Raw genomic sequence first — 27,205 nt, 5'->3', positions numbered from 1 at the left:
CTTGGATGACCTGAGGGTGAGTACATTTTCAGCTAATTTTCATTTTTGGGTGAACTATTCCTTTAAATAGTCACCTCTCCAGATAATCATTTGATCCTGCTTTTTTCTTTTGTAAGATATTTATGTAAAATAAGGTTTATATATTTGTTTGTATAATCAGTTATAGTTATACAGTTACACATTATACAGTACATTTCCCTTTAATGAGGAGTACACTTTCAAAACTCATGTGAATTTCAACTTGGAACATTAACCAAACTAGTTCTGTTTTTTTTTTTTTTTTTTTTTTTTTTTTTTTTTTTGATGCCAGTTTATTCTTGGATCATTCTGATCTCTGCATCACACACTGCCTAAGTGAGCACTGCTTGCTGTCTTTTATAAGAACTTCAGACTTTGTTCACCTGCTGCTCACAAACACATTTTTCCTTTACATTTTTCATCAAGAGTGTTTCATACCAAGAACAAATATATTATCAAACATTATGTGATATCTTTGATACTGTTGTTGTTGTACGTAATAGAAAATGGATAAGAGGGCATTTATTTCTGTGTTTTTACAGGAAGTGCAAATGCAAGATGAATTGCAACCATTTGCATGGTTATTACGCACCTACTTGTATATATTTACATTTGCAGTCTGACTAACATGTTACTGTCGGTTTGACTAAAGATTGACTTTAGGGTTATGTTTATTATGTTTATTTTCCTTCTTTAAACTGTTCAAAATGAAGCATTGAATAAATATGCAAAAGTTTATTATTGTTGATTCAATATATGCTTCTGGTGACAGCAACATTATTATTTAAAGTTTTGTTAAGTTTTTTTTTTTCATAATGGAACAGTTTATTTGTTTATTTATTTATAGCTTTTTGTTTATTTTTTAAAAAGACATCTGAACTGTATTAGCCAGTGAAATAAAGGAAATGGAATAATGAAAACGCACCGTCTGAACTTGTGGTTGACAACAGAATTAAGGCAGATGACTGAAGACTGTTGAGAGTCTTGACACAATAGTGTTACTGTATATGGAATATTGGATAGTCTGGAATAAAAAAAAAAACAAAAACAAAACAAAAAAAAAAAATCACATAAAAAATCACATAAGACGTTTGTGATGTATTCATAAAATAAAATATGTATCATAAATTGAGACAGTATTTATCTTTTATGATAGGCTTGCAGAAAGTCATGGGCGGCACCAGAGAATTTTGAATGCAGGTGCTGAAGGGGTGCAAGATCAGTGTTTCTCATCCGGGGGTACCCTAGTGGTAAAATAATTACTAATATAGTTATCAAAATCAGTAAATTTTAGGTTAATGTTCAAGTTACTGTAGGTGTGTTTTGACACCATTTTTAAACACGTGAACAGCTCAAAACAGCTCTTTGGAAAACAAAGCAGCCAGTATGAACAGGTAGGCCTGTGGCAATAATAACTATATCTAATTATCACATGATATATGGACATCACCGTGATAAGTTTTGGTATATTGCCCATTGTGTTTATATGGGTGTTTGTTTACCTAAAAAATTTATTTTAACAATATTTAAGTCAATTGCCCTGCCTCTGTCATGTCGTCTGCTCTCTGTGTCTGAAGCAGAGGTTGGGCTCAGGCAGACACACACACACACAGAGAGAGAGAGAGAGAGAGAAAGAACTGACAGCAGAACTGAGGGTGTGTGATTACCTGGGTCTGTCTTTCTTCAGGAAATCAGTCTGCCGTCAGCTTTCAGAAGATGAAAGCGATATCTTTGTCATAGTGCCCTTTCAGTGTTAAAGGGATTTCCCATGACTGACATCAGTGTGACGGTCTTGCCTCCACTCTTTACTGGAGATACAACATGTGGATTTCCGTGTATGGTGAATAAATCAGTTCCACACCATGTCTTGTTAGCTCTGCTCTGTTTTATTTAAAACCATTGTCTTCTTTTTAATCCTCTTAAATGAAATCTTTTAGTTTTGTGATCATATATTAGATTACAATACAATAATATAAAATAAAAAAATCAAATTAAATAAAAAAATCAAATCAATTCAATAATTAAACAAATACAATATTTTCAGTGAAATACAGAACAATTCAATTCAACTGTTAAGGGGAAACATCCCCACCTAGTGACAAACAAGCCCATCTCTACACTAATAAAACAATTAATCCATTAAACATTAAAACAACATTTTCTATAAAATGCCTGCACCAATGGAGACACAGCGTGTGGAAACAAGGATTTCACTTTATGGAGAAATCAGTTCTACATAAAACACAGGATAACACACAAATTAATTAAGACTGTAACAAAGTCAAAATAACTCCACATAAAACAACACATTCGACGCCACACACATACTAACAGTTCCCAAACAATTTCACTGCAAGATAAAGCTACAACAAAGCAGTTATTTGTGTGTTTGATCACTTTTAACTGATATTTCTCTAACCGCTCATAACGTATCTCGTCATCAGCTGTGGACGCGCTATTACCAAAGTGTTGCCAACTAATTTTCAGGGGAAGTTGCTAAAGGAAGGTCGATTTGTTGCTAAATGTTGTAACATTATTACGTAATTATGACCCAAAATTACATCAATTCTCAGGAAACAAATATTTTCTGTGTTAATTTAGATTTATTCATAAAAAATATAACATAATATAGGCCTAATATTAAAATATAAATAACTGTATTTTTAAATACAACATTGAATTATTGAACACATCTTTGAAAAATTACAATTTAATTATTATTATTATTATTATTATTATTATTTAGCTAGTAACTAGTAAAACCACATATTCTGAACAATTATAATTTTAAGCAGTATATTAGCAGTTAGTATAAAAATAGGGCACAATCTACTATATTACCTGCATTTTAAATTATGCATTGCGTTTTGTGTTTTCGGCTTACAGGGTTACAATGGGTAATGAATAATGGATAACTGATAATATCCTGGAAAATAACTAGAACCTTTTCCATTTTTCTATATATTTTACATACAGTGTACTAACTGATCAACAGTCGCAGGTACAAACTACCAAGGTGTATCATAAATGAACAATTATTTAAAATATTAAATTTTTATTATTATTAAATTAAACAATTGCAAATAGCAGCTAACTTAATTCATGTAATGTGTGTACTGCTAGGCATCTTTGGTTTCCCCATTTTGTGTGATTTAGATGGAAAATGAGTGCCTTTTTATTGTTTGAGTCACTTATCAAAAGTTGCTAAAAGCTGCAAAAATAAATGATAAAAATAGCTAAATTTGTTGCTATGTGCTTTTGGAAGAAAAAGTTGCTAGGGTAGTGTGAAAAGTTGCTAAATTTAGCAACAAAATTGCTAAGTTGCCAACATTACGAAAAGCGTGATAGTTTAGCTGTATCAGTCACATCATGTAATGAACACACGCAGCACATGCAATGAGTAAAATGTTTCTATTTCACCATTTGTTGTTTTAAATTATTTACTTCCTTATTAATTAGAATACAGCCTGTATGTAATTGCTGTCAGAAAAAAAGGGTGATATGGGGCTGCTGTGGTCTTTCTTGTTAGGAGTAGGTGTGGGATATAAGCAATGCACTTTCTCCACAACATTAATATACCACCGAAATTTGCACCCTGCCAGATTATGCACCCCTAGTATTGGTAGGTTTAGGAGTAGGTGTGGGAGAGGGGTTAGGCACTGTCTCCGCTAGATGTCAGTAGAATGGACTGTTGAGTGTGCGCTCCTGCTACTGCTGCTGCTGCTGCGTCCTGACATTGTGCGCGACTCAGACTCTTGGAGCAGCAGCGTTTCTGATTTATCCACAAATACACAGCAGTGGAAACTGCATCACACACTGACAGGTGGTAAGTAGCCTGCAAATCTACATTTTCCTGTCTGCTGCGTTTTCGTTTAATTTTGTTTAATATCAAATTTGCAGATCATTTACGTTATTTAGTTTAATTTAGGGGACTACAGAGTGCACAGTCTTAAATGACAATCTACTTCATGTTATATGTTAATACTCAAAGGCTCGGTAAATTAGATTTTGAATGTGAATATTCGGTTACTCAGTTCAAAGAGTTATTTATTTGCCATTCATAGTCGACAATATTGTTGCTGGTCTTTTTTCGTTAATATCACATTTTTATTTTCAGATGTGTTTTAAATGTTATACATTTATACAATTTATTAATTATAACATTAATTAAACTTTATCTGTACTAAAACTGTTGCTATTTCCCCCAGACAATAACAGTGTAAACAAACGTTATTATTATTATTATTATTATTATTATTATTAAAAAGAACCAGACTTAAACGTCTTCAGTCTGAGTTGAATTACTGAAATAAATGAACTTTTCCAAGACGTGTGTGTGTGTGTGTGTGTGTGTGTGTGTGTGTGTGTGTGTGTGTGTGTGATATGCACATTTAATATTTTTAATGGAAACATAATATAGTATTTATAATTGTATTTGTTTATTTATAATTTTGAGTACATATTAATTAATGTTTCTTTTTACAAATACAGTCCTTAACAAGTTTATTAGACCACCGCCACCCAGTGTAATTTTATGCCACAGCTGCCCTAAACTAACAATATTGGTGATTACCAAAATAATTTTTGTGTTTCTTTAATGGTTAATCCACACCAGTATGTGTAAGCTCTTTAGTCACAGGAGTTTTTCTAATGCTAAAATATAATTATTTTTGTTGTCAATAAATTTTCAAATTTACTGTTTTTCAAGAAAGGCAGAAAAAATAGTAAAGCACTTTTTATTATTCTGATGCACAATTACAGTCAATAAATGCAGTCTAATAAATGTGTTAAGCACTGGATGTGTTTAACAACTTTATTAGACCACCTGTCATATTAAAGAAAAAACAATTTAGGAATGTGTCAAAAACTTTTTTTAAAAGTTTTACCAAAAATATATGAAGATACCCCAAGATAACCAAAAAACCTTAATATTTTGTTTGGCCTCCTTTGGCCTTGATAACAGCTTGCATTCTTGCTGACCTTGTTTTTATCTACTTTTCTAGCTTTAAATAAATCTTCACTATTTTTCTGCCTTTCTTGTAAAACAGTAAACATAAATAATAATAATAATAATAATAATAATAATAATAATAATAATAATAATAATAATAATAATAAAAACTTTCTAAAAAAATAACCTCTAGGCTATTTATCGTAAAATGCTTCAAAGTAATATATAGTAGGCTATTTATGATATGTATTATAATAATATAGCATTTAGAATTTTGTTATGTTAAATATTATGTAGAATCATAATGAGACTAAATGGACATTCCCTGTTTAGATATCCATTTCATCTTCTGTTTGCAGTGGCCAACCAGTGAACACATTTAAAAGCCCAAATGCCTCTCTATGGGTCCTAGTCACTCTCTGATCATGGGGAACGGTTCGATCAAAGCCCCTCGGCTCCAGGAGCTCTGCACGCAGGAGAAGCGCTTACAGGGCCTTCAAAGGGAGTCTGTGGAGCCCCTCAAGATGAGGATCTGGAGGAGGAATTGGCACAGAGGGACCAGGAGCTCTGCACGCAGGAGAAGCGCTTACAGGGCCTTCAAAGGGAACTAGAAGCAAAAGTGTCCCAGATCGATAAGCTCCAGGATGCCATTGGGTATAACAGTCTCGGATGCTCGCCACCAGCACCGCTGAGATCCAGCTGCAGACTGCAGAGAGTCATAACCATGGCTCCACGCGCTTCCACAAAGTGGCCGTGGAGGTGCATCAACGCCTTAAGGCCAAGGAGGGCGTTTCAGCTGAACCCACATCGAGGCACTTCTGTCATGACCACAGGGTCCATCACATCTCCGCAGAGAGACACATCCGCAAAGACTCTGGGTGAGTGTGCTGACACTGACTGCAACACTACAAATCTCCAGCACTAATTCATTCATAAAATCCATTTTAGGTCAGTAAAGAGACAGTCCTGTTTCAGATGTGATAATGAGAATCAGCCGTAGTATACAGTAGTACTGAAGACAAAAAATAGTCTGAAACTGACATGCAAAATGTAAACGTGTCACCAATGAAGATTTTTAGCCCTCCAAAAGAAAGAATGAAAAATGTGTGTTTTGTTATGCCATAGGAATAGCATAGGAATTTGCTAAGAATAGCTAAATTAAGTCAGAATGCATATTTGCACATTTATACATTATTCATATCATTTCAAACTCATGGAACACGAAAGAAGAATTTTTGAAGAATGAATTTCTTTTTCAGTTCATTGTGATTGCTCAAAAAAACAGCAGTAGTATTATATAAGTAGCCCATATGAATTGTGTGCTGTATTTCAAGTCATAAAATAGCTTTGCATGAAGAGCAGATGAAAATGTAATAATAATTAAAGAATAGTAATCATTCTTATAATAATTCATAATAATTTCTTAATTTCTCACTGATCATCTTTCCATCCACCAGAACTCACAAATCTTGTCTGTGCTCATTTTAGAAATTCAAATATGCTGCCGTATAATCTTTAGACATTTGAGCACCAGATCTGAATTATTTCATTTAAATTATTTTCAGTTTCAGTCTGTTCCTCACACAAAACTTCAGAACGCTTGAAATGTGTGAAGCATTGTATGAACTATTTTATGTTGATTGTTTTTGTTTTGTTTGAGCTTGACAGCTGTGGTCACCATTGACTGTAACTGTAACTGAAATAAGGGTAACGTACATTTTTCAAAATTTCTCATTTTGTGTTCCATAGGAAAAATAACAGCTTGATTAAATAGTGAAACCAATTTTTGAGTGAACCATATATGTGTTATAGTTACTCTGTGGTACAGTACATACATTTGTTGTTTAATCTTGCGTTTGATCTCAATTGATCTTTATATTTTTTTCCTTGATTGTTGTTGCGATTTACAATGCCTGCTCTCAAGGATGCACAATAAAGATGATTTGGTGTCTTTAATTCAGCAGTCTGAAGTGTTCTGACAGGAGAATCATTCATTATTCACCACCTCCACTTCACTCAGCATTGATGAACCATGCCTTGAAGAAAGCCTTGTCTAAATAAAGTGTAATACATAAAAGGAGATTTGATTTTAAGAGACACTTACCACCTTATTCCAACAAAATGTTTATGTGAATAGCAACCATAACAAGCATTTCCATATATTTCTAAAATACATACAATCTTAGAAACTAGTTTTCAAGAAAGCCACATGTGCTTTGGTTCTTTTAAAGTGTTGGGGTTTTGCAACTCTTTTTCCTACTCTTCCTGTAGTACTAAGAAACTGATCAATGAAGCCATCATGAACAATGACTTTCTGAAGAAGCTGGAGCCTCAGCACACTCAGGAGATGGTGGACTGCATGCATGAGAAATCTACGCTGCCGAGCAGCTGGTTATTCAGGAGGGAGAGCCGGGGAACTACCTCTACATGCCCACAGTCAAAGGTGAAAGCTCCTGGGTCATATGCGTCCTGGGACAGCCTTTGGAGAGTTGGTTATTCTCTATAACTGTAAAAGAACAGCCACAGTCAAAGGTGTATGTGTGTGTGTGTGTTTGTGTGTATGTGTGTGTGTGTGTTTTGTGTTTGTGTGTGTGTGTATGTGTGTGTGTGTGTTTGTGTGTATGTGTGTGTGTGTGTGTGTGTGTTCTTGTGCTAAGTATTGGGGAAAGTTGATTTTAAAAGTAATGCATTTTGTTACTTCATGAAAAAGTAACATTGTGTTACATTACGTTACTTCTGCATTACTTTTTGTCAACTGAGCTGGAACTGGGCTTGCTTGTTTATTTTTAATAACAAAAAACACAAAATTTTTATTTTTATTTTTGGCAACTGTAAAGGCTCTTTTACACCAAAAGTTAAATTAATAAGCCTCAGGCTGAAGGAAGTGCCTCAGCCCCTGCACTTACTCCCAATTTCTCTCAACATGATAACAAGAGAGGTGCCAGTGAATAAATGGGAAAACAAAGTAACTTGCATTAATTTTTAATGCAAGTAACTCAGATATTTTCTTGTAAATTTAAAAGTAATCTGATTACATAGCTTGCTTGTAATGCATTACCCCCAACACTGCCTGTGCCTGTGAGGGTGAGTAAAATATATATGATTCTTTTTAAATTTAACACAATGAAAGTCAGGGAATCCAGTGTTGTTTAGGAGCCCATTTTCTTTCACTGTATGGGCAAAGGCATTTTAAATTTCTTCAGTATATCTTATTTTATGATTTTAATGATCATTTTGGTAAAAAATTATGGTTTAAAAAGAAAGTTTAAGTGTAGTTTAAAATATTTAAAACATCATATGGATGTGATCATACTTTTTGTCATGTAGACTGTTTGTGTCACAGTGCTGCTGTGATACTGGATGACAAGCTGCTGTAGGTAATGATGCTGATACAAATTGCAATGTCACTAGAATATGGTGACTTCAGGTACATTTGGACACTTTTCGCCATTGAGATGAGAGGGAAACAAATGGCCCAATTCTCCTGAATGAAACATAATTAAATCTTCATTTACTACTTTTCAGTGAACTGGTTTTGCTTCGGTTACTTCAAAACTGTTCAGTGCATTTTTTTAAAATGGCATTTTCCTTTTTACTTCATACAAGCACTGGCAGGTCCAGAGCATGACATTTGGATGCAGTCTTGGGTTACATCCAACATGACCTTTTTCTCTACTACTGTTGACCCACTTTTGTTGTAGATATTGAATTAGTGTCATAGTCATAGATTTGTGAAGTGGAACTGATGGTGATTGTGTTTCATTAGCTGTGACTCAGTCCCACATCTGGGCTCTGGACCGGCAGACATTCCAGACTATCATGATGAGATCCATTCAGGCCAGACATGAGGAGTACTTAAACTTCCTGCGCAGGGGACAAAGGGGAGTACATTATTCATGAGGGTGAGGAAGGAAACACTTTCTTCATCATAGCTAAAGGAGAGGTATACCTTAGCACAAAAAGTACACTGTGGCTAAAAACACACATCAAAAAAAAAATATTATTCACCACTCACAAAACATCCTATTACAAAAAAAACAAATTATTGTTTTACTGAACATTGAAGGAGCAACACATTTTGTTGGGGAAAAAAAGATCATAAAAGTAGTTTGTTTTGTTTAAAAATCATAAATGTATGAGATGGCCACACTTATAAAAGGCTCATCAACATGGGTCAAATACTGTACTTCAACTAAAGTAATATGTTTTGCAAGTTAATACTTGTGATAACAATAACAATCACTGCAGCAAATTTTGTACTATTTTCTTTTTATTTTAATAAAATAATTAATTTTTCATTAATACATATACTGTCATTAAAATGTTTATTTTAAAAATACAAAAAAAAAATAATAATAAAAGATTCTGAAAATTTTGAAGGAGGTCTCGTAATAATTTAATATAGCTTTGCAGTAGTAACAATCAACATAATATTTTGTAAACATAAAAATCTATTTTATTGTTTTTCGTTTGCTACATAAATCCTTTGCATTAACATAAACTTTACATAAACTTTGCATTGCTTCCCGCAATCGAATCAAGTATCAGCCATCACAAGTTTTAGTGCTATCTGGTGCACTCTACGAAAAAAAAGGTACAAAAGCCGTCACTGGGGCGGTACCTTTTCAAAAGGTACACTTTTATACTAGGTACTAATATGTTCACTTTAGGTACTAATATGTACCTTTAAGGTTCCAATATGGATTCTTTAGGTACAAAGCTGTGCCTTCTGAAAAGGTATCACCCCAGTGACAACTTTTGTACCTTTTTTTTTTCTGAGATTGTGGTTTGGAGGAGCATAAAATCAAGTGACCCACCTGGTGTGCCTTTAGCCCTGTTGTACCCTACATTTATATGTAATACATCAAATACATATGACACAATTTTACCAAACAAACTCTTCATCGTAAAATCAGCCATTCAAATATGATGTACAGTATGATTTTTTGTTTTTTGTCTGTGAACTTCTTGTAGGCCAGGAAAAACATTCAGTACTGAAACAAGCACAGAGACGCTCACACACTTAGTGGGAGGTGGAACGTTAGCCATCTGAAAAGATGTTCTTTTTTATTATATCATTGTTGAAGAGCACATTCAGTACTGAAACAAGCACAGAGACGCTCACACACTTAGACGCAGGAGAACCACTTGTCATATTCACTAATTTGTAATAATCATTTAGATTCAGTTAAAGCTCAGATGAAGTGCTCTCAATCATGAAAAAAAAAAAAAGTATATTATACTGAACTATACTAATAACTAAAAAATATAAAAATATCCAATCTAATATAACATTATAATTTATTAAAAACAAACAGCTGTTAAAGTGTCTACTCTTAAATGGCCTTTTAGTTCATTAATATTGTATTATCTGCAAGTAGTTTTTAAAAATATACTTTTAATATACTAAAAACAAACATACATTAACAACCACACATATCTCAAGCAAAGTAAATAATGATTAATAAATAAAAAAATACAAAAAAAGACAAAATAAAAACATTAACAATAACTTACACATACATATTTCAAAAATATTGTTAACATCAGTGTCGTAGCATCGTAGTCTCCTTAGCAAATGCTATGAATCCAGCAATCCTGCCCAAAAATCTTGTTAATATAATCCCTGTATTTGTCTCACTGTACACTGCAGACCTTACACTGTCATATTCTGATGTAAGTGTTTCATTTCTGTGCATTAATGAACATTAGACCCACCTGGGAGCAAACTGAAGCACTGATCCATGTGTCTGATCACAGGTAGTGTATTGTTGAGTCTGATTTTGCTGCAGGCCTGTCTGTCCCCTCCTTTGTATGTTACAGCACAATGGGTAGCTGAGCCAGCCTCCCAAATTAGCCTTACTGCATTCACAGGGGGAGCAATTAGTGACTTAAATGAAAGGTCACAGCTGTTGCCATCTTCCAACATCCTTTAACAGTCACAGGACTGATATGAATTGAGGCATGTCACCTTACTTTTATTCATCAAGGATGCATGAAATTAATCAAAAGTAACAGAAGACATTTATAATGTTATAAAAGATCAGAAAGATTTAAATAGAGAATGCTAGAATGAAAAGAATACTGAAAAAAATGTATCATGGTTTCCTCAAAAACATTAAGCAGCATTAATAATAATAATCATGATTCTTGAGCATCAAATCAGCATATTAGAATGATTTCTGAAGGATCATGTGAAACTGAAGACTGGAGTAATGATGCTGAAAATTCAGCTTTGCATCACAGAAATAAATTACTTTTTAAAATATATTACAATAGAAAACAGTATTTTAAATTGTAATAATAGTTGACATTATTACAGTTTTTACTGTATTCTTGAACAAACAAGTGCAGCATTGGTAAGCATAAAAGACTTCTTTCAAAAACATTAAAAAATCTTAATGATGCCAAATGTTTCATTGGTAGTGTATCTGCAGAATTTAATGGTCATAATATGAGTAATTGAAACTTTCTTGATTTTTTTTTTTTAATAAAAATATTCTGTCGGTGAAAACATATTGTACCTCAGAATTCAAAACTTCCTCCCCAGTCCAGTTTGTACTTTTGAAAAGAGGCTGTTATTGAAGTTAAAGACTAGATGAAAACTATAAGTAAAACTGCAACCCTTCAGCTTGTGATTAAGTGCTTATCTTAATTCACATGTGAAGAGAGAGCTTACATACAGTATGTGTCTTAGAGAAGCAGCAGCAAAACAATTGTCCTGTTCAGTTCTAAAGGTCAGAGAGATGGTGGAGAACGCCATACAATTTGAATTGTAGTCATTTTTGGCGCAATAAAACACTTTCTAACAATAAAAATAAAAGGGAACCTCAGGGGAAAGAAAAATCATGTACATAATGTCCCCTTGAAATATTTTCTCACTGTACGGAATGGGATTGGTGAGGCTAAAGATAGGGTAGGTAAAAAATGTATAAAAAACTTTTTTAACAAATAAGTACAAACACTACATAAACATAAAAACAATCCAGGGTAGGTAAAAAATGTATAAAAAACTTTTTTTCCAAATTTGTTTAAACTTTATATATATATCAATACATAATTAAAATGTAAGTACTCTGAAAAAGAAAGTATAAAAATCGAGTGTCTGTAGACCTCTCACGACTGTTTTAAAGACAGCTCATTATTTCCATTCACTCCACCCCCTCCCTTCTGGGCTCCTTCCAAAGCCACGCCCCCAAAACACATGAACGCGCGACTCCGACACTGAGCTGGAAGACGCATTATTTACCTGAGACGAGCAGAGAGGAAGGAGCACAGTGCATGTAGTGACATCATGTCAGAATCACATGTAATAAAAATAACTTTATAATTATGAAGATAAACAAACAAGATGTATTTTAGTACTCACTATCAAGTTAGCATATTGATATTGGTAAAGTTTAAAATATATATTTTTTGATTCGCTAACAAGCTAGTTATCTATAAGGCAAAGCTAAAAACAGGTTGCATGATACACGTTTTTCCAGTACCATCATTACCATTACCATCGGTGCAGAGGAATGGCCACATTTGTAGAACAAAAGTGCTGTGGACAACATCCCGATTATTGTATTTCCATACTGCCACACATGGAAGCCTACATTTTGGAAGAGGGTGTTCTGCGCCTTGCCAGACGTATCTGGAATGACATTCGAGCATTGACTGATAATCCAGAACCACGACAGAGTAATAGACAGTTTCATCATGCAGCATAAAGGCAATTTGTAGTGTGGCAGTATGGAGCATTTGGACAGGGTCACAGAGTAGTGATACCAAGTTGCTGCGTCTAGAAGATACGCGATCGTTATCCTGATCCACTGCAACAGTACAGAGATTTTATTCCTAGTAGAGTCTAGAGTGCTTTAGAGAACTGTCCATCTATTGTGTGGATGAATACATGTGCATAGTTTCTGTGTTTTACATTCTACAATATTAAAATATTTTTTTTTGTTTGGTATACTATTTTCTTCGTTTATTTTTAAATAAAAAAATGTACTGAAAATGATAAATTAATTCTTTACACTTGCAATAGAAACCACATTTGATTACAAAACTAAATTTATGTATTATTTCTGCAATAACGACAACCAAATGTAGAATGTCACTTTTTTATTTCTGTATTACTAGAAACTATAATCACAAATATAAAAAACATTAGCACAATCAACAATAACACATATAAGACATTGGGTTTCCAGAGGTATCTTGACTGGTAGATGGGTCAGACTTGGGACGTAGCATCACATCAGCTATGGTCCTGTGGAGATTATTCATTGTTTCGGCAGCGATTGACCTATACAAAGAATATAATAATTATCTCTCTGACATGATTACCACATTTCAAAAACAAACACATTACTGTTAAATATTATAACGTTATATATATAATCTATTATGGGAGAAGAGTTTTATTTGATTGTGTGTTTATCTTGGCCATAAATGATCGTTATTATACACCTTTTTTTTTTTACTTAGTGTGCCAAAATCATATTTACTACTACAATATAACCACATTATAAAATAACAAAAGTTATATTTGGATTGTATCATGACTTTTATATAACCACTTTAGATTATAATAACAGTTTATGAGTTAAAATTGTGTAATATGTATTGTTGAAATTTAAATTCACATTAAAAAAATTTTTTCAATAAACCCATATAGCTCATAAAATAGCTGGTACTACTAGAGGTACCAGTATTTAAAGAACTCACCTAACCCTCTGCTGACTTGAATTTGGAATAGCTCCTGTGTTGATGGAGCAGGTGCACCAGACAGTACGCCATGTTGACGGGGATCATCAGGTCTCCTGGTTCTGCTTCTAGGAATCCCCTTATTAGCTGATATCCGTCGAAGGAGGATGGCACGCTGTAGGTCAGAGATGTAGCTGTAGTCCTTCTCCACCTTCAATGAGTATAACCTCCACTTCCTGGACTTTTTGTTGCACACCTTGCCATACCTGACAATATAGAGAAGTGTATCAGCTTAGTGAAAAGTGTACAATGCAACATTTATTTTATAAAAAGAATTCAAAACTTACTGAATTGTGCCATCAGCTTTTCTCCTGGCTGGTCTATGGAGAAGATGGTTGTAATCGAGGCCAGCCAGCATGGTACGAGCAGCATAAACTGGTGGGGAAAAGCTGAAGCGCTTGCTGGCATACATCAGTATGTGGTTGTGAAACGACTCCAAATCTGCAGTTGACCTGAGTGCACATTAGATAAAAATACATACAATATATATTTTTTATAATAATCTTGTTCATGTAATATCGACATCAATTACAGTAAAATGTCTTTCACATAGTTGATTTGACCATTTACAATATAGAGCTATATAAAGTTGCTTATGTACCTGAAATTCAGATACTTGGGGACGACCTTCAGCCAGCGTTCATCGAGAATAATTTCAGCCAGCCTCTCATGTGCCACTGAACCACTCTCAATCAATTCTTTATCTCTGTCGTCCAGCAAGGGGCCATGTTTACACTCACCAAGAGCCCACGTGTGTTCTCCTGTGACATGGTGCAGGACTCCCACCCACATGTCCTGTGGTAAAACATTTACAAACTGATTTCAAATTCTAATTCCAATTGATGGAGACAATAACTATAAAGTGAAGTTTGATAAAAAATGTATACAAATGTCTCACTAATCAATACCTTGCATCTAATTCCTGAATGTTTTTATCCTGTACGCTGCTACTATCCAACTCTTCAACTCCAGGGACTGAGAAGTCATCATCTCTGGAAAAATGACAATAAAAACAGATAAACATGTTGATTGTTATAAAAACTGTCACTCGTTCACTGAACGACAGTCTCACCGGTCAGAAAGCGACTCCGAGACAATAGTGGATACAGGTGGTGGTGCCATTGTAAATCCACTTTTCGATGGTGTGGACGTTGATATGTCTTTCTCATAACTAATAAAAAAAATTATACAAATCAACACAACAATTACATCACATTTATAAAATGTCTTGATTACAGATAAACAGAGTAACATACACTCAAATATCAACTCACAACTGCATTGCAGACACAAAATAATAACACACACATACAACAAAGTGTGTACGACACACACAGATACAAGATAAAGACATCAGTAAACATAGGTAGAGAATATAAAAACAAAACAAAGGCGAAAAAAAACGTGCAGGTAAACTTACAGGTGAACATGGTAAAAGAGTAGACAGAGGGTAAATATAGTTCTAAGAAAAGTTCCTACATACAAACTAACAAAAGGCAAAATAACTCACAAACATGTATTTAGTTATCTAAAGCAAAATTATGCACAATTCAACACTATAGCTATCATCTTGAGCTAGGCCTATAGATTATTTATCGTCTCTACTGCGGCTCGCTACGTGTGCTAATGACACATGCTTCATGAAAAAATAAACAAAAAAATATGTATGATCAAAATACAAAAAGAAAGATTTACCTGTCCAGCAGAAATAAAGCCATCAAGGAGTCACTTTTCAGCCCCTTGAGTTCCCTCAGTTCTCGCCATCGCTGGAAAGCCACGCCGATATTAACTCGCGTTTTATTTCTTTGTTTATCCAAAGACTTTTTGTTCATTGCCTTTTCTTGTACTGTTACTGTCTTCCTTTTTTGCCTGGTTTGCCTTCAGTAACTGCATAGGCCGGTACTGTGAATTTTGCTTGCTGTTTCTCTGCCATTGTTTTGGTATTCCTAGGATCCGTGTCTCTTGAATTCCTCAAATCAAACGTGCGCGCGCAAGTGGGCAGGTCATGTGTGGCAAAAGGGTGGTTGCCATGGTAGCGAGAGAGTGACAGTCGCCTAAGCCAATCCTATGTTTTCGTCCCGAATGGAAATAATGAGCTGTGTTTAATACAGATTAAACGGCCTAGAGTCACTCGATTTTTATACTCTTTTTTTATCAGAGTACTTACATTTTAATTATGCATTGATATATATAGAAAGTTAAAACAAAAATCAAATAAAAAAATTATCATTAAACACAACACTAATTAAAAAATGAAACTGGGAAGGACTGAGACGGCGGAAGCTGATGACTCCTCTGAGGAGAGAGGTGAAGCATAGATTCAACAGATTTTACACTGTTTTTACAAACATAACATTACGTAAGAAATGAAAGCCAGGTCTCTTACACTTGTGGTTTTCTGTCTCTGTTCATTTTTGCAGCTCAAGGGGCCTCTGGATCACAGTCATTTCGACATGTTTCCTCCTGAGCTTGAAGAACCTCCAGATGAATTCTCTGGCTGGGATAAAGACTTCTGAAAATGAGTTTCTATGAGGCTGTTCTGCAGAGCATCGCTTTGCTCTCAACTAACTATTTTCAGAACTCTGCACTGATCCGTTCGTCTTTATAAGTGAACAAAGGCTTAAAGAAGATCTCATGTAAAGTGGGCAGTGTCCGGAGGAGAAGTCTCAGTATTACCTCAGTGTGCTTTCTGAAGCATTGTGCAACTGAATTACTTTTGTACTCCAGCTCACACTTTCTTTTAAGAAGCTGATTTTACGCTCACTCAATATTCACGAGTGCTGTCAAAGTGAAAGGTTATTTCAGTTTCTGCTCAATGACAAGATAAAAAATAAAAAATAAAACGTTTAGATAAACTAAGCTGGACTTTGTAACAAAGTCCCACTGAAGGCGAGAGTGGCGAACCCCATGTGAAGCTTTTATTAATAAACCAAAACATGATATAAAACAGACATGGACTAAACTAGATCTTTATGCTATTCATAATCATCCATAACACTTGACTTGCCATCCCCATCATAATATAATGAGCCTGAGTTGACAATCCAACAAATGAACACATGACAAAACAGTTCACATTGACAATCCAACAAATGAACACATGACACAGCAGGTGACCAAGGTGAAGCCAGACGAAACCAGCATGGTGTGGTTTAATTCCAGGTTGCAACACAGGTCAGATTGTGCAGAGGACTTTTCACATGACATGATAAACTAGGAAACTAGACTGAGAGCATGAATACATGAACAAGTAAAAGACGTGAAAACATGAACATAAACCACAACCAAACGTGACAGACTTAAACATTATTTTACCATATAGTTCCCTTATACAATACATTTTGATGGGAAATTCATGTTTGTAATGTTAACGTTAATAATATATAATGTACAGATGTTTATAATGTATTTTTGTGTCGTAGCCTACTTTTTGTAGTCAAGTGAATTTATAAGAATATCTTAACAGACCCTAATCTCATCCTATCCAAAAACAAAAATAAAAAACAAAAAAAAAAATTGTTCACACAAATTAAAATATATGCTCATTTTTCAAAACATAATTGTTGTCTCAACTTAAAATATTTGTTCATTTTGTTAAATGGGTGATCCACAAAGACATAAAATAATTTTACCACAACTTGTGGGGACATTTGATCCCCATAATGTCTGGAATACAATTTATACAAATTAAACACTTTTCCAAATATGATGTAAATAAATCAAGGTAAAAATTACAATATTAAGTTTGCATTGTGACATTCATTTTATGTAAATTAAACACGGTTCCAAGTAATGTTTTAAAACCCAACCAAAAAAACCCAACAATATAAAAAAAAAAAAATAATAAATGAATAAATAAAAATAAAAAATACATAAATAAAAATAAAAAATACACAAACAAATCAAATTAAAAATAAACACAAAATTTATATATCAAAAATCTTTAATGACAGACCATGTGGTTAACGTTTTAACGAGTTGTGATGAAGCATTACTGTACTGTAAAATATTTTTGGAGCTTATGAAACAATAAAATAACAACAGTGCTTTGTGCGTGTCAATGTGAAATATCCTCTCCAGTCAGAGCACTGCCTGGAAACTATCAGGAGCACCACAGGAGGGCGACACAAGATGACATAAAACATGTATCCTGGCTGACTCATGTAGAGTAAGATAGTGCCTGAAGAGATTTCATGTGTGATGTTTGTATAACTTTCTTTCTAAACTGGAACACAAAAGAAAAAACATTTGCAAAGTGTGCTGTTGGCTTTCTTCTTTTATACTGAAATCAACTGGGACTGAAGAGTTTGGTGAGAAAAGGACGGAATCATAAGCCTAATAAATGTATAATAAAAAAGGTTCATGTGACTTGTGCTCTATTCCAAGTCTTCTGAAATCACACACTTTTGAGTGAGAAAAGGACGGAAATTAAGTGGTTATTTACCGATAATTTTCCCCTCCAGAGGACAGTTAACCACTGCAACGAGCATTCAGAATCGGATCAGTTAACAAATAACTTAGGCCGGTTTGTGAACCTGTTTTTGAAGATGAAGTGTGTTTATGTTACCTTGGGGTTTGATGTTTCAAAAAACCCAAGTTAACCTTGTTATGACAACCCAGAGACCAAAATACACTCGGGCCAGTTCCGATTAGATTCTGGCTTGCGGAGCCTTGGCCTATCCCTCAGGCCAGATGCAGCAGCCGGATTCAAGCCGGAATCGTCCCGTCACTAATGTGCACAGCTAAACACTCTGGTAATACTTTACAATAAGGTTTAATTTGTTAACATTAGTTTCCTACCTAACATGAACTAACAATGGCAAATAGGCTAATTCTGAAGCATATATTAACCGTATTATACCTTAAGCTAAGTATGTTAACACAACCTTACGAAAATTAACAATGGTTTTACTACAAATAAAGCCAAAAAAAACCATGGTTACTATAGTTACACTATTCATAGTTTAACCATGGTATTTGTAGCAAAAAATATGGTTATACAAATGATAATCAATATGCCAAACAAAACAAAACAAAACAAAAAAAACACATGATTACTACAGTTTTACTACAATAGAACCATGGTTATTTTTTGTTTCAAAACACACAGTTGGGATCCTGTCTGTGATACAATTTCCTGTGCTTTCTGTATATTTGTTTTGTGTGTTTTTACTTTTGCTTAGCTTTTTCTGTTTTTTAAATTAAGATTGTATTGGAATATAATTTGTGTTATTTGGCTGACTGTGTCTACAACACACAGTTGGGATCACAGTTGGGAAGATGAAGTGTGTTTATGTTACTGTCTATTTGAATTGCATCGAATTGAATAAAACTACTGTCTATTTGAATTGCATCGAATTGCATAATATTTCTTTTCTTAATAAATACAGACAAATAAATGTATCAAATAATTGACCCATAACATAATGAGGATTTTATGCAACACATTGAGGAGGAGTTCAGCACATTCTCTGTGTGTATGCCAGGGTCTGGCTGCTACAGAGAAAACCTTTACTGCTCCTTCAATGAAATGCCAAAGAAGCCTGCCGCTGGTTCTCAGCTTGTGTGTGTGTGTGTGTTTCAGGACAGTGATGGCGTGGGAGATGCTTGTGACATTTGTGGAGAACTCATCCAACTGGCCAGCCATCCTTGAGGAAATGCTGTTGTTACAAATTACATTATGTCATTTGGCATTTAGAAACAGTGTGATTATGCTAATTAATTGTATTACTTTAAGGCATTTCGTAAGGCATCGCAATTATGAAAACTGCACAGTGCTGTTCACAGTGTAAATAGTTCAAATACAAAACTGTGCATAACACACACACTGTTAGCAATTGATGTAATTTTTACAATAAATTTTACAGCAATGCACTGTATTCATGTTTTTTATTGTAAATGCAAATGCATGATGGGAAATTGACGGACAGTCCTGTAATATTATTGTATTTACACCGTAGAAGCATTATTTTACAGCCATCGCATAGCATTTACTACTTTCCCAGCTAACAGAATTTTGAACGTTCTACAAATATTCTTGACGTGTTTTTCAATATTACATTTAAAGTTAATATATTTGAAATGAGAGGAACGTTTTTTAAAAGGTATGATGTTCCTCAAATGTTCTTTCAACTTAATTTTGATTTAAAATTCAACATTCTAGGAACATTGATTTGTAACATTCCAAGAACATAAAAAGATCCAGTTTCCTTAATGTAGAATGTTATTTAAAGGTTAGTAAGATAAAACCTGAAACATTTGTTCAATCATTCAAATACCTGCTGTGAACAAACACTGAAAGAAAGAGAAATTACACAAACTACAACTTTCTTCAGCCACAGCCTTAGATGAACTGAAGATAAAAAACTCTAAATCTCTCAAGATCTGATTAAACAACTCCACAAACAGCATTACACGCTTCAGTTATTACTACCCAGATTGACTTTATTTCTGTCACACATCTACAGAAGATCTTACTGAGAATTCAGAGATTCTTAACAGAGATTAAGATGTTGATGTCTTATTGAAAATGTTTTGTTTGAGGTCACCATCATGGAGATCAGGGTTTGCTTCAGTTGGGCTCTTGACCCTCTACTTTTGTTGTGTTGCTTTTTCTGCAGCAGTTGTTTGCAGAAAACATTTATGCGTTGATTAAAGCAGATCAACTTGTCTGTTTTAATAACGGCCAAATGACTGCATTAAAGTGGTTTAAGTAACTCAACTAACATAAAAATAAACAATTTGAGCCACTGTTGAGGTTCATATGTTGATGTTTAAAAGTGTATAAATATTGTCCTTGTTAACTTTTTTGTTTAAAACATGTTTTGTGTTATTTATACACTCACAGACATCAACATTTGGCGTATGAATCACAACAATGGTGACGTGCTTCATGCCAGCATACAAGACATGTTCATGGCTCCCAGCATGCATTGCTGCATTTTTCTTTTTTTTTCTTTTTTTTTGATTGTCACCATTGTTGAGGATTGTATGACAACAATACAAAATACAGCATTTTATTGTATTAAAGTTACTATAATCACAGAATCACTGCAGTATAAACTCTGTATTTTATTGTATTAAAATAACAGTACATTTCCTGTATATTACTTGCTGTAAATTCACGGCAATTAGTTGCAAGTTTTCTGTAAAATTTCACTAAATTTTTAACCGTGCATGCATAAAAAAGAAGTGCACCTGATTGCATTAATGTGCACTTTTAGTCTACTTCAAATCTTGAAAGTATACATATAAAACTACAGTAGATTTAAATTAGATATCAAATAAATAGTTAATCCAAAAATGATAATTTTCCAAAAAAATTAATAAATAAATGTACTCACCCACAGACAATCCAACACGTAGATGATTTTGTTTTGTTCATTGGAACAGCCACTTGCTCATCAATGGATCCACTGCAGTGAATGGGTGCCGTCAGAATGAGACTCCAAACAGCTGATAAAAACCTCACAATAATATACAAGTAATCCACATGACTCCAGTCCATCAGTTAACGTCTTGTGATGTGAAAAGCTGTGTGTTTATAAGAAACAAATCCATTATTAAGGTGTTTTAACTTAAAACTGTTGCTTCTGGCCATAATACGAATCCATAATCCATAATAACGCTGTGAAAAAGTCCCTCCCCTGTTGTTGTCTCATATCAAAATCCACAAACATGTTTGAACTGGATTGGACTTACTTTTGGACTTGCTTTTGGAGTACTTAAATTGTTTCTAACCACACTTAAGTACACCTTTTCAAGTGTCCATGTCAAATTAAAAGGTTTATTTTTAAGTACATTTTAAATCATGTTTTTTGTCATGCTCTTTTTTCATGCTTTCTGTTAACTTTTATAATGCTTTAAAGAAGTACATGTATTTTGATGTGTTATTCAATATTAAATGTAAAGTTAATATATTTTAAATGCACAAATGTATTAAGAAATGCACACAAAAATGAACAAATATGCTGGTGCCTCACTGGAGCACTGGAGTGTTCCTGTAAATCTTTAATCACTGGCACATATCCAACTACTGTATATATGTTTTGCAGCGTCTTTGGTCTGTTTCTGGCCTGTGGTATCTATAGATGCAGAGGGTGGGTCTGTATGACCTATTTTATGACTCCATTGTGTTGGAGTTGCTGGAATGTGTGTAGCTACAGTACACCGGCCTTCCTGTACCTCAAGGATATAAAACAAGTTCATATTTCTCCAGTGTTCAACAAGCCACTCAGCTCGCATAAAATGCTCTGTAGACGTCTGTACTTCTGTTGATAATTCAATTAAATGTGCTATCATACTATTAGTATTGCAATTTGTTCTATTCCTGGTTAGAAATTAAACTTAGGGTTATGAAAACGTGGAATTAGTAATATGGCCTATAGCTCATGCATTAGGCGGAGGAACTGATATCAAGTGTGCTCAGCTTTGCCAAGTTTTTCGATTTTATAATACATTTTATGACTCTGTGACTTCATAAGTCCCACATATGCTATAAATTTACATCACATTTATAATCACATGTAAACCATTTATTTAAAGCTGTTCTGTTTGTGCAGCAACTTCTTGAAGTGAGAGCAACCTGAGATAATTCATGCTGAGGGTAATGCTTATATTTTGCTGTCATTCTGTCAACTCCCAACCTCATGACCTGGACTCATGTTTTCTCACCTGATCCTTTAGTCACTGTTTATCCTATAAACTAAATATTAACTCTCATACACTGAAAGGTGTCCTTATATTATGCTAAGTACAATAGTCGATTTATATTTTTATCATTTGTGAATTGACATGAATATGACATGGTGATAAAAATACTGAGCTGGAAGGAAAAATCATATTTCAGTGCTTTTTAGTTCTCTTGCAAAAGTATTGCATTCCCCCAAGAAAGTTTGCATTTGCTAGCAAAACCTTTTGGAGAGAAATAATATGATGTGGGAGGGCTTTTGTCAAGTTTCTTGTCAGAACAGTTCATTAATCAGTACATGATGAAAGACACATTTGAACCATCCGATGTTATTTAGAAATATCTTATTTATTAAAAATACATTTGAAAAACAATGCAATATGCATACTGAATTATTCCATCCATTTGGTCCATTACAGCACAAGATAAGAACAAAATCTCTTTGTCTTGTCTTCTGTCCCTAACAAACAAAAAATCTGCCATACTTCAGCTGTCATTCATTTTTACACACGGTTTAACAGCATTACTCAGCACAGTGACTATGAAACGATAAGTCAAGCGTACATCAAAAGACAGTGCTGGAAGCCACTTTGTGTTTTAATACACTTTCCTGGCCAGAACAATATTGTGTTACAGAAATTTAATTAGAAAACTGATGTTCTATCTTTCACACGGAAGGCTGCAAGTGGTCTGCACAACAGACTTTATCTAGACATTTTAGTACCTCACTCTCTCAGCTGTCAACAAAGACAGTTAAACACTTGACAAATGCCACAGTGCTCACTTTCTGAGCTTAACTTAATGTTGTCCAGGAGATCTGACTGTTTTCACTGTAGTGTAATAGCCTGAATTAAACACCTTATTAATTCAAAAGGGTCAATTCATAACTTTTTTTGTTATTTCTGTTTCTCCCTGAGGTCCACTTATAAGTTTAGTAAAGTATTATGACCATTTTATCCTGCATTTTATTCTGTTTAATTAACAGTGTTTATGTCTTTGGACTGATATTTGGCAGGCACATAGAAAGCCCTTTTTAATTCATATATAAGGATGACATTTCAGGTTCACACTCTGGGCATTGCTTAATTTGTAGGGAAGCAAAAGGTCACACACAATATATAACATCAGACAGGCGAGCTGCATACAGAACTGCCATAAGTCATTTACATGTTATCATAAGCCCCATCATCACAGCGATATATATGTCTGTAGATATAAGAATTCAGACGTGGGAGCGCCTCTTATCCACTCTCATCTGCACATACGATTCATACTTCATGGATACATGCATATTTGTTCTGTCTGTATATACACACTTACACATGGCAGTTCTTATAATAGTGGTACAAAACGATCTATAAAAGTTATAGCATGCATGTTCAACATTTGTTATCATTTGGATGTATTTCAAGTATTTTACAATTAGGACATTGTCTGGTAAATTTTCCTGGCAGAAATTTACATTAGACTATAGATAAGGATTTACTGTAATTCCCTTTGTCTGATCACATTCTGTAAATCATTTTTCCATGTATATATAGTCTTTAACAGTACCTCATTAGCTGACAAATCTAATGAGTGCTTTATCTGAATTAAAGACATTTATAGAAACGTCACACCACACAAACAAGCTCCATCAACAGGTCAACTTAACATCATCATCAACATATAAATATCTCTCTTAGTATTATATACACCAACTTTTTTCTATCGTTATTCAAATCCCGTTCATTGTTTTCTTGTGTATTTCACTACCATCTTGTTCCTCAGTCTGGAAAAACCATCTGCAAATTGCAAAAACCCCCCTTTGTCCTTTGCTTTTTGGATAAGCTGCCCCATCACCGGCTGTCTACTCAATGTCTGATGAGAAAACAAAAGTTGAGAGTTAACATACTGCTCATTCACTGTGTGTATCATATCAGCTGTACTGAAACAACACTGCTGAGAGATAGAGCCATACTTTCCAAAACAGTGCTAAAATAACAACTGACCTGGAACACAAACCCTGGACATCATTGGGGACCAAGCACTGAATGCTTTGTTGTTTCTGTTTTAAATTGTTTCTGTTCTGACTTCTTTATATTTTTTCCATGGGAGTCAATGACAGCCCATATACATGTATAATCATATGGTAAGAAGTTATGAAATTTGAAGATTGTAGTCTTATGGGTTTGGAATGCCAGGAGGGTAGGGAAATTCAAAATTTTCATTTTTGCTTGAAATAGATTAAATCATAATATTTGAAATAATTGGCATTAAAATAATATTTCTGCAGTATTTTAAAGAAATGTACATGATGTCACTGAGGTCTAAATTTGCTGCTGGCATCTTACATAAAGTATTTTTATATAAAGGATATTTTTTGTTTATTTACTATTCAGGCATGAAATTATTCAAATAAGTGTCAGTTTATGACCTACATTCCCATAATTACTGCACTAGGGAGTGGCAGAAGATGTATTTTTTGGCCTACCTGATTAATACTACTGTGGCCACAGATAGTCCAGTTTCTGATGGCCCAGAGCGATCATGGAGTTTCTGTTTGTCCTGGGCCGTTCTGCTGACATCACATCTGGGCTGTGAGGAAGACAGACACCGTTTTAGCAATCTTAGTAGCAGTGAACAAATTTATAGTGGAATTTAGGTGTGGAATTCAATCATGCTTTCCATATCATGCTAAATATTGGGGCACTACTTTAAAACATTTTAAACATATATTACATAACCTTTTCCAGATAGCACCAGTGAGAATGTTAATGCCCCATTAAGTTTGGCTGAACTAATGGAAGACAGTCTGACCTAATTTTTCAAATTGCACTGCACTGATGTAACAAGTTGATTATTACGGTATGAGAAAACAGAGACACGGAGCAAATACTGTCTCTTAAAGTTCAGCATATTGTATAAATCACCGGTCTGTATGGATATATTCCTCAGAAAATATCTGCTGTCGGGAGGAGAGTGCATTCAGCATAGCTCCCATATCTCATCTAATGAGTGAAATACACGGGGAATTCTCTTACTCCCACCAGCATACCTCCGACCTGACTCTGCAGCCCTGAACTATTCATCTGAGTCTGTGCCAATCTGTGTGTGGGATCACAGCTCACTGGTAGTACAGGTTGAGGTGCAAGTTGTTGTTTTTATTGAGAGAAAGGACATTTTTCAAGGGTCTGTCCCTAAAATGCTCTTCCCTATGTCACAGATGAAGTATCTGTTATCAGTTCAGAAAGAATGTGGAGGTGATGTTGCAATACGCTCAGCAAACCTGGAACTAGTCTCTAGCCTTTTCTAGCCTTTTCAACCAATCAGAATAAATAACAGAACAGCGTCATAGTATAAACTGATTTATTAACATTGTGAAAAAGTGCAGTATAGATGTTCTAGCTTCACGTATTAGTGATGTCCAAAAAAACCCATGATACTGAAAGAATCAGAGTTGTTACTATAAAAAAATCATTTCTGCTACTTAAAATTAAGTTAAAAAAATTAAACATAAATTAGAAATGTTGTCTTGCCGACTAAATGGAATAAAATAAGTTTAAGTAGTCAAATGACTAAAACTAAAACTGAAATAAATAAATAAATAAATAAATAAATAAATAAACTGGCAATATTTTACAATAATGGCTAATTTGTTAATATAACTTAATGCATTTACTAACATTGAGCAAAACAATAGCTACAGTATGCAGCAGTTATTACCTTTTTAATATTAGTTAATAATAATGTTCATGTTAATGTTCACAGTGCATTAACTAATGTTAACATTCAACTTTTGATCTTAAAATGTATTAGTAAATGCTGAGATTAACCGAGATTATACATTTTTATATATTTATAAAATATATAAAATAAAACATTTCTAAATACTTAATACTCTAATAGTATATAAAATATCCTAAAATTGTACTGGACTTAATAATCCACTACCTTATCGGTGTTCTGTTTTCTGCTCATTCATACAATGTGGTGCTAGTCACCGACTACCACATGAGCCCAGTGCTGAGGTATTTAAGAGGAGGCAGTGTACAGGCCAGATTAGGACGCCCAGCAGTTTAGCGTTATACAGCGTGCGGTTGTGATGAGAGTCTTATCTTGCATCACACGGACACATAGTGAGGCATAACATCAAAAGAACGAAGCCATTAGTAGTACTTGTGTTTACGATACGCCTTCTCAGAAGTTACTGTATAGTGCTCCCATGGGAGTAACACAACTCTAGGGCATTGTGCTGAAGCTTCAAAACATTTCCATTCTGATTCATTTTTAATTTTCGAAACTATTAAAAGTCGATTTGGCTTTTAAAAATAATAAATAAATATTCTACTTATTTATAAAATAACATTCAGTGAGCCTTCAGAGGAAGATCAAATCTGAGAGTTGTTTTGAGTGCTAATGATCTGAAACTCCTGAATGATTATGAAAAGATGGATGGAGTACCGGTAAAGCTGTGGACATGATCTCTTCAGGGAGCCTGAAGACAGTCCCAGCCGGCTCTGGTTCCTCAGTTTGGTCTTCTTCACCAGTTCCTTCACTCTTCCCCATGTATAGTTCTCACTCAACTGCGACACACACAAAGTTACACTGTAAATAAAAGATAATTGGTTAAATTACTTGGTTAGGTTTAATTTATTTTTATTAACCTCATTTGTAAGTTGCTTTGCATAAAAAACAAAATGAGTAAATATAAATGTTAAAGTAAGTTATCTTATAGTGAAGTAATTGTAATAAATCTTACATTTTAATGTAATTTGACAGTAAGATACTGTTTTTGGAAGTGAAAAGAACAA

The 27,205-nt window shown here is 34.1% G+C and overlaps 1 protein-coding gene, 1 long non-coding RNA gene and 1 pseudogene across 3 annotated transcripts; 1 reads left to right on the top strand and 2 right to left on the bottom strand.

Moving 5' to 3' along the window:
• The first annotated feature begins 5,370 nt into the window (after nt 1-5,370).
• Nucleotides 5,371-9,996, top strand: LOC109103647 (annotated as a pseudogene).
• A 3,103-nt stretch (nt 9,997-13,099) lies between these two features.
• On the bottom strand, nt 13,100-15,776 carry LOC109078765. 2 transcript variants are annotated; one of them, XM_042768526.1, is made up of 7 exons: nt 15,419-15,776; nt 14,796-14,894; nt 14,632-14,715; nt 14,325-14,518; nt 14,011-14,175; nt 13,685-13,929; nt 13,100-13,262 (listed from the first exon to the last, which is right to left on the bottom strand). In XM_042768526.1, exons 4-7 carry the CDS (start codon nt 14,513-14,515, stop codon nt 13,240-13,242), a joined length of 624 nt encoding a protein of 207 aa, XP_042624460.1. In that variant the 5' UTR covers nt 14,516-14,518; nt 14,632-14,715; nt 14,796-14,894; nt 15,419-15,776; the 3' UTR covers nt 13,100-13,239. The 2 variants fall into 2 exon arrangements, with proteins under 2 accessions (XP_042624460.1, XP_042624461.1); XM_042768527.1 differs by lacking the exon at nt 14,796-14,894.
• Nucleotides 15,777-22,739: 6,963 nt separating this feature from the next.
• Nucleotides 22,740-26,849, bottom strand: LOC109077649. The gene is made up of 2 exons (XR_002015644.2): nt 24,886-26,849; nt 22,740-24,272 (listed from the first exon to the last, which is right to left on the bottom strand). It is a non-coding gene; the product is annotated as an uncharacterized LOC109077649 (long non-coding RNA).
• Between the last annotated feature and the right edge of the window lie 356 nt (nt 26,850-27,205).

The sequence above is a fragment of the Cyprinus carpio genome, chromosome A13, assembly GCF_018340385.1.
Source record: "Cyprinus carpio isolate SPL01 chromosome A13, ASM1834038v1, whole genome shotgun sequence".
NCBI classification, from domain to species: domain Eukaryota; kingdom Metazoa; phylum Chordata; class Actinopteri; order Cypriniformes; family Cyprinidae; genus Cyprinus; species Cyprinus carpio.
This window is presented reverse-complemented; position numbering and strand designations above follow the sequence as displayed.

Excerpts from the sequence above, each read along its gene's own strand:
- LOC109078765 (XM_042768526.1), bottom strand. The coding sequence starts at position 14,515 with ATGTGGGTGGGAGTCCTGCACCATGTCACAGGAGAACACACGTGGGCT. Across the intron at positions 13,930-14,010 it reads AAAGCTGATGGCACAATTCA|GTATGGCAAGGTGTGCAACA; the intron begins GTAAGTTTTGAA and ends CTATATTGTCAG. Across the intron at positions 13,263-13,684 it reads TCAAGTCAGCAGAGGGTTAG|GTCAATCGCTGCCGAAACAA; the intron begins GTGAGTTCTTTA and ends TTCTTTGTATAG.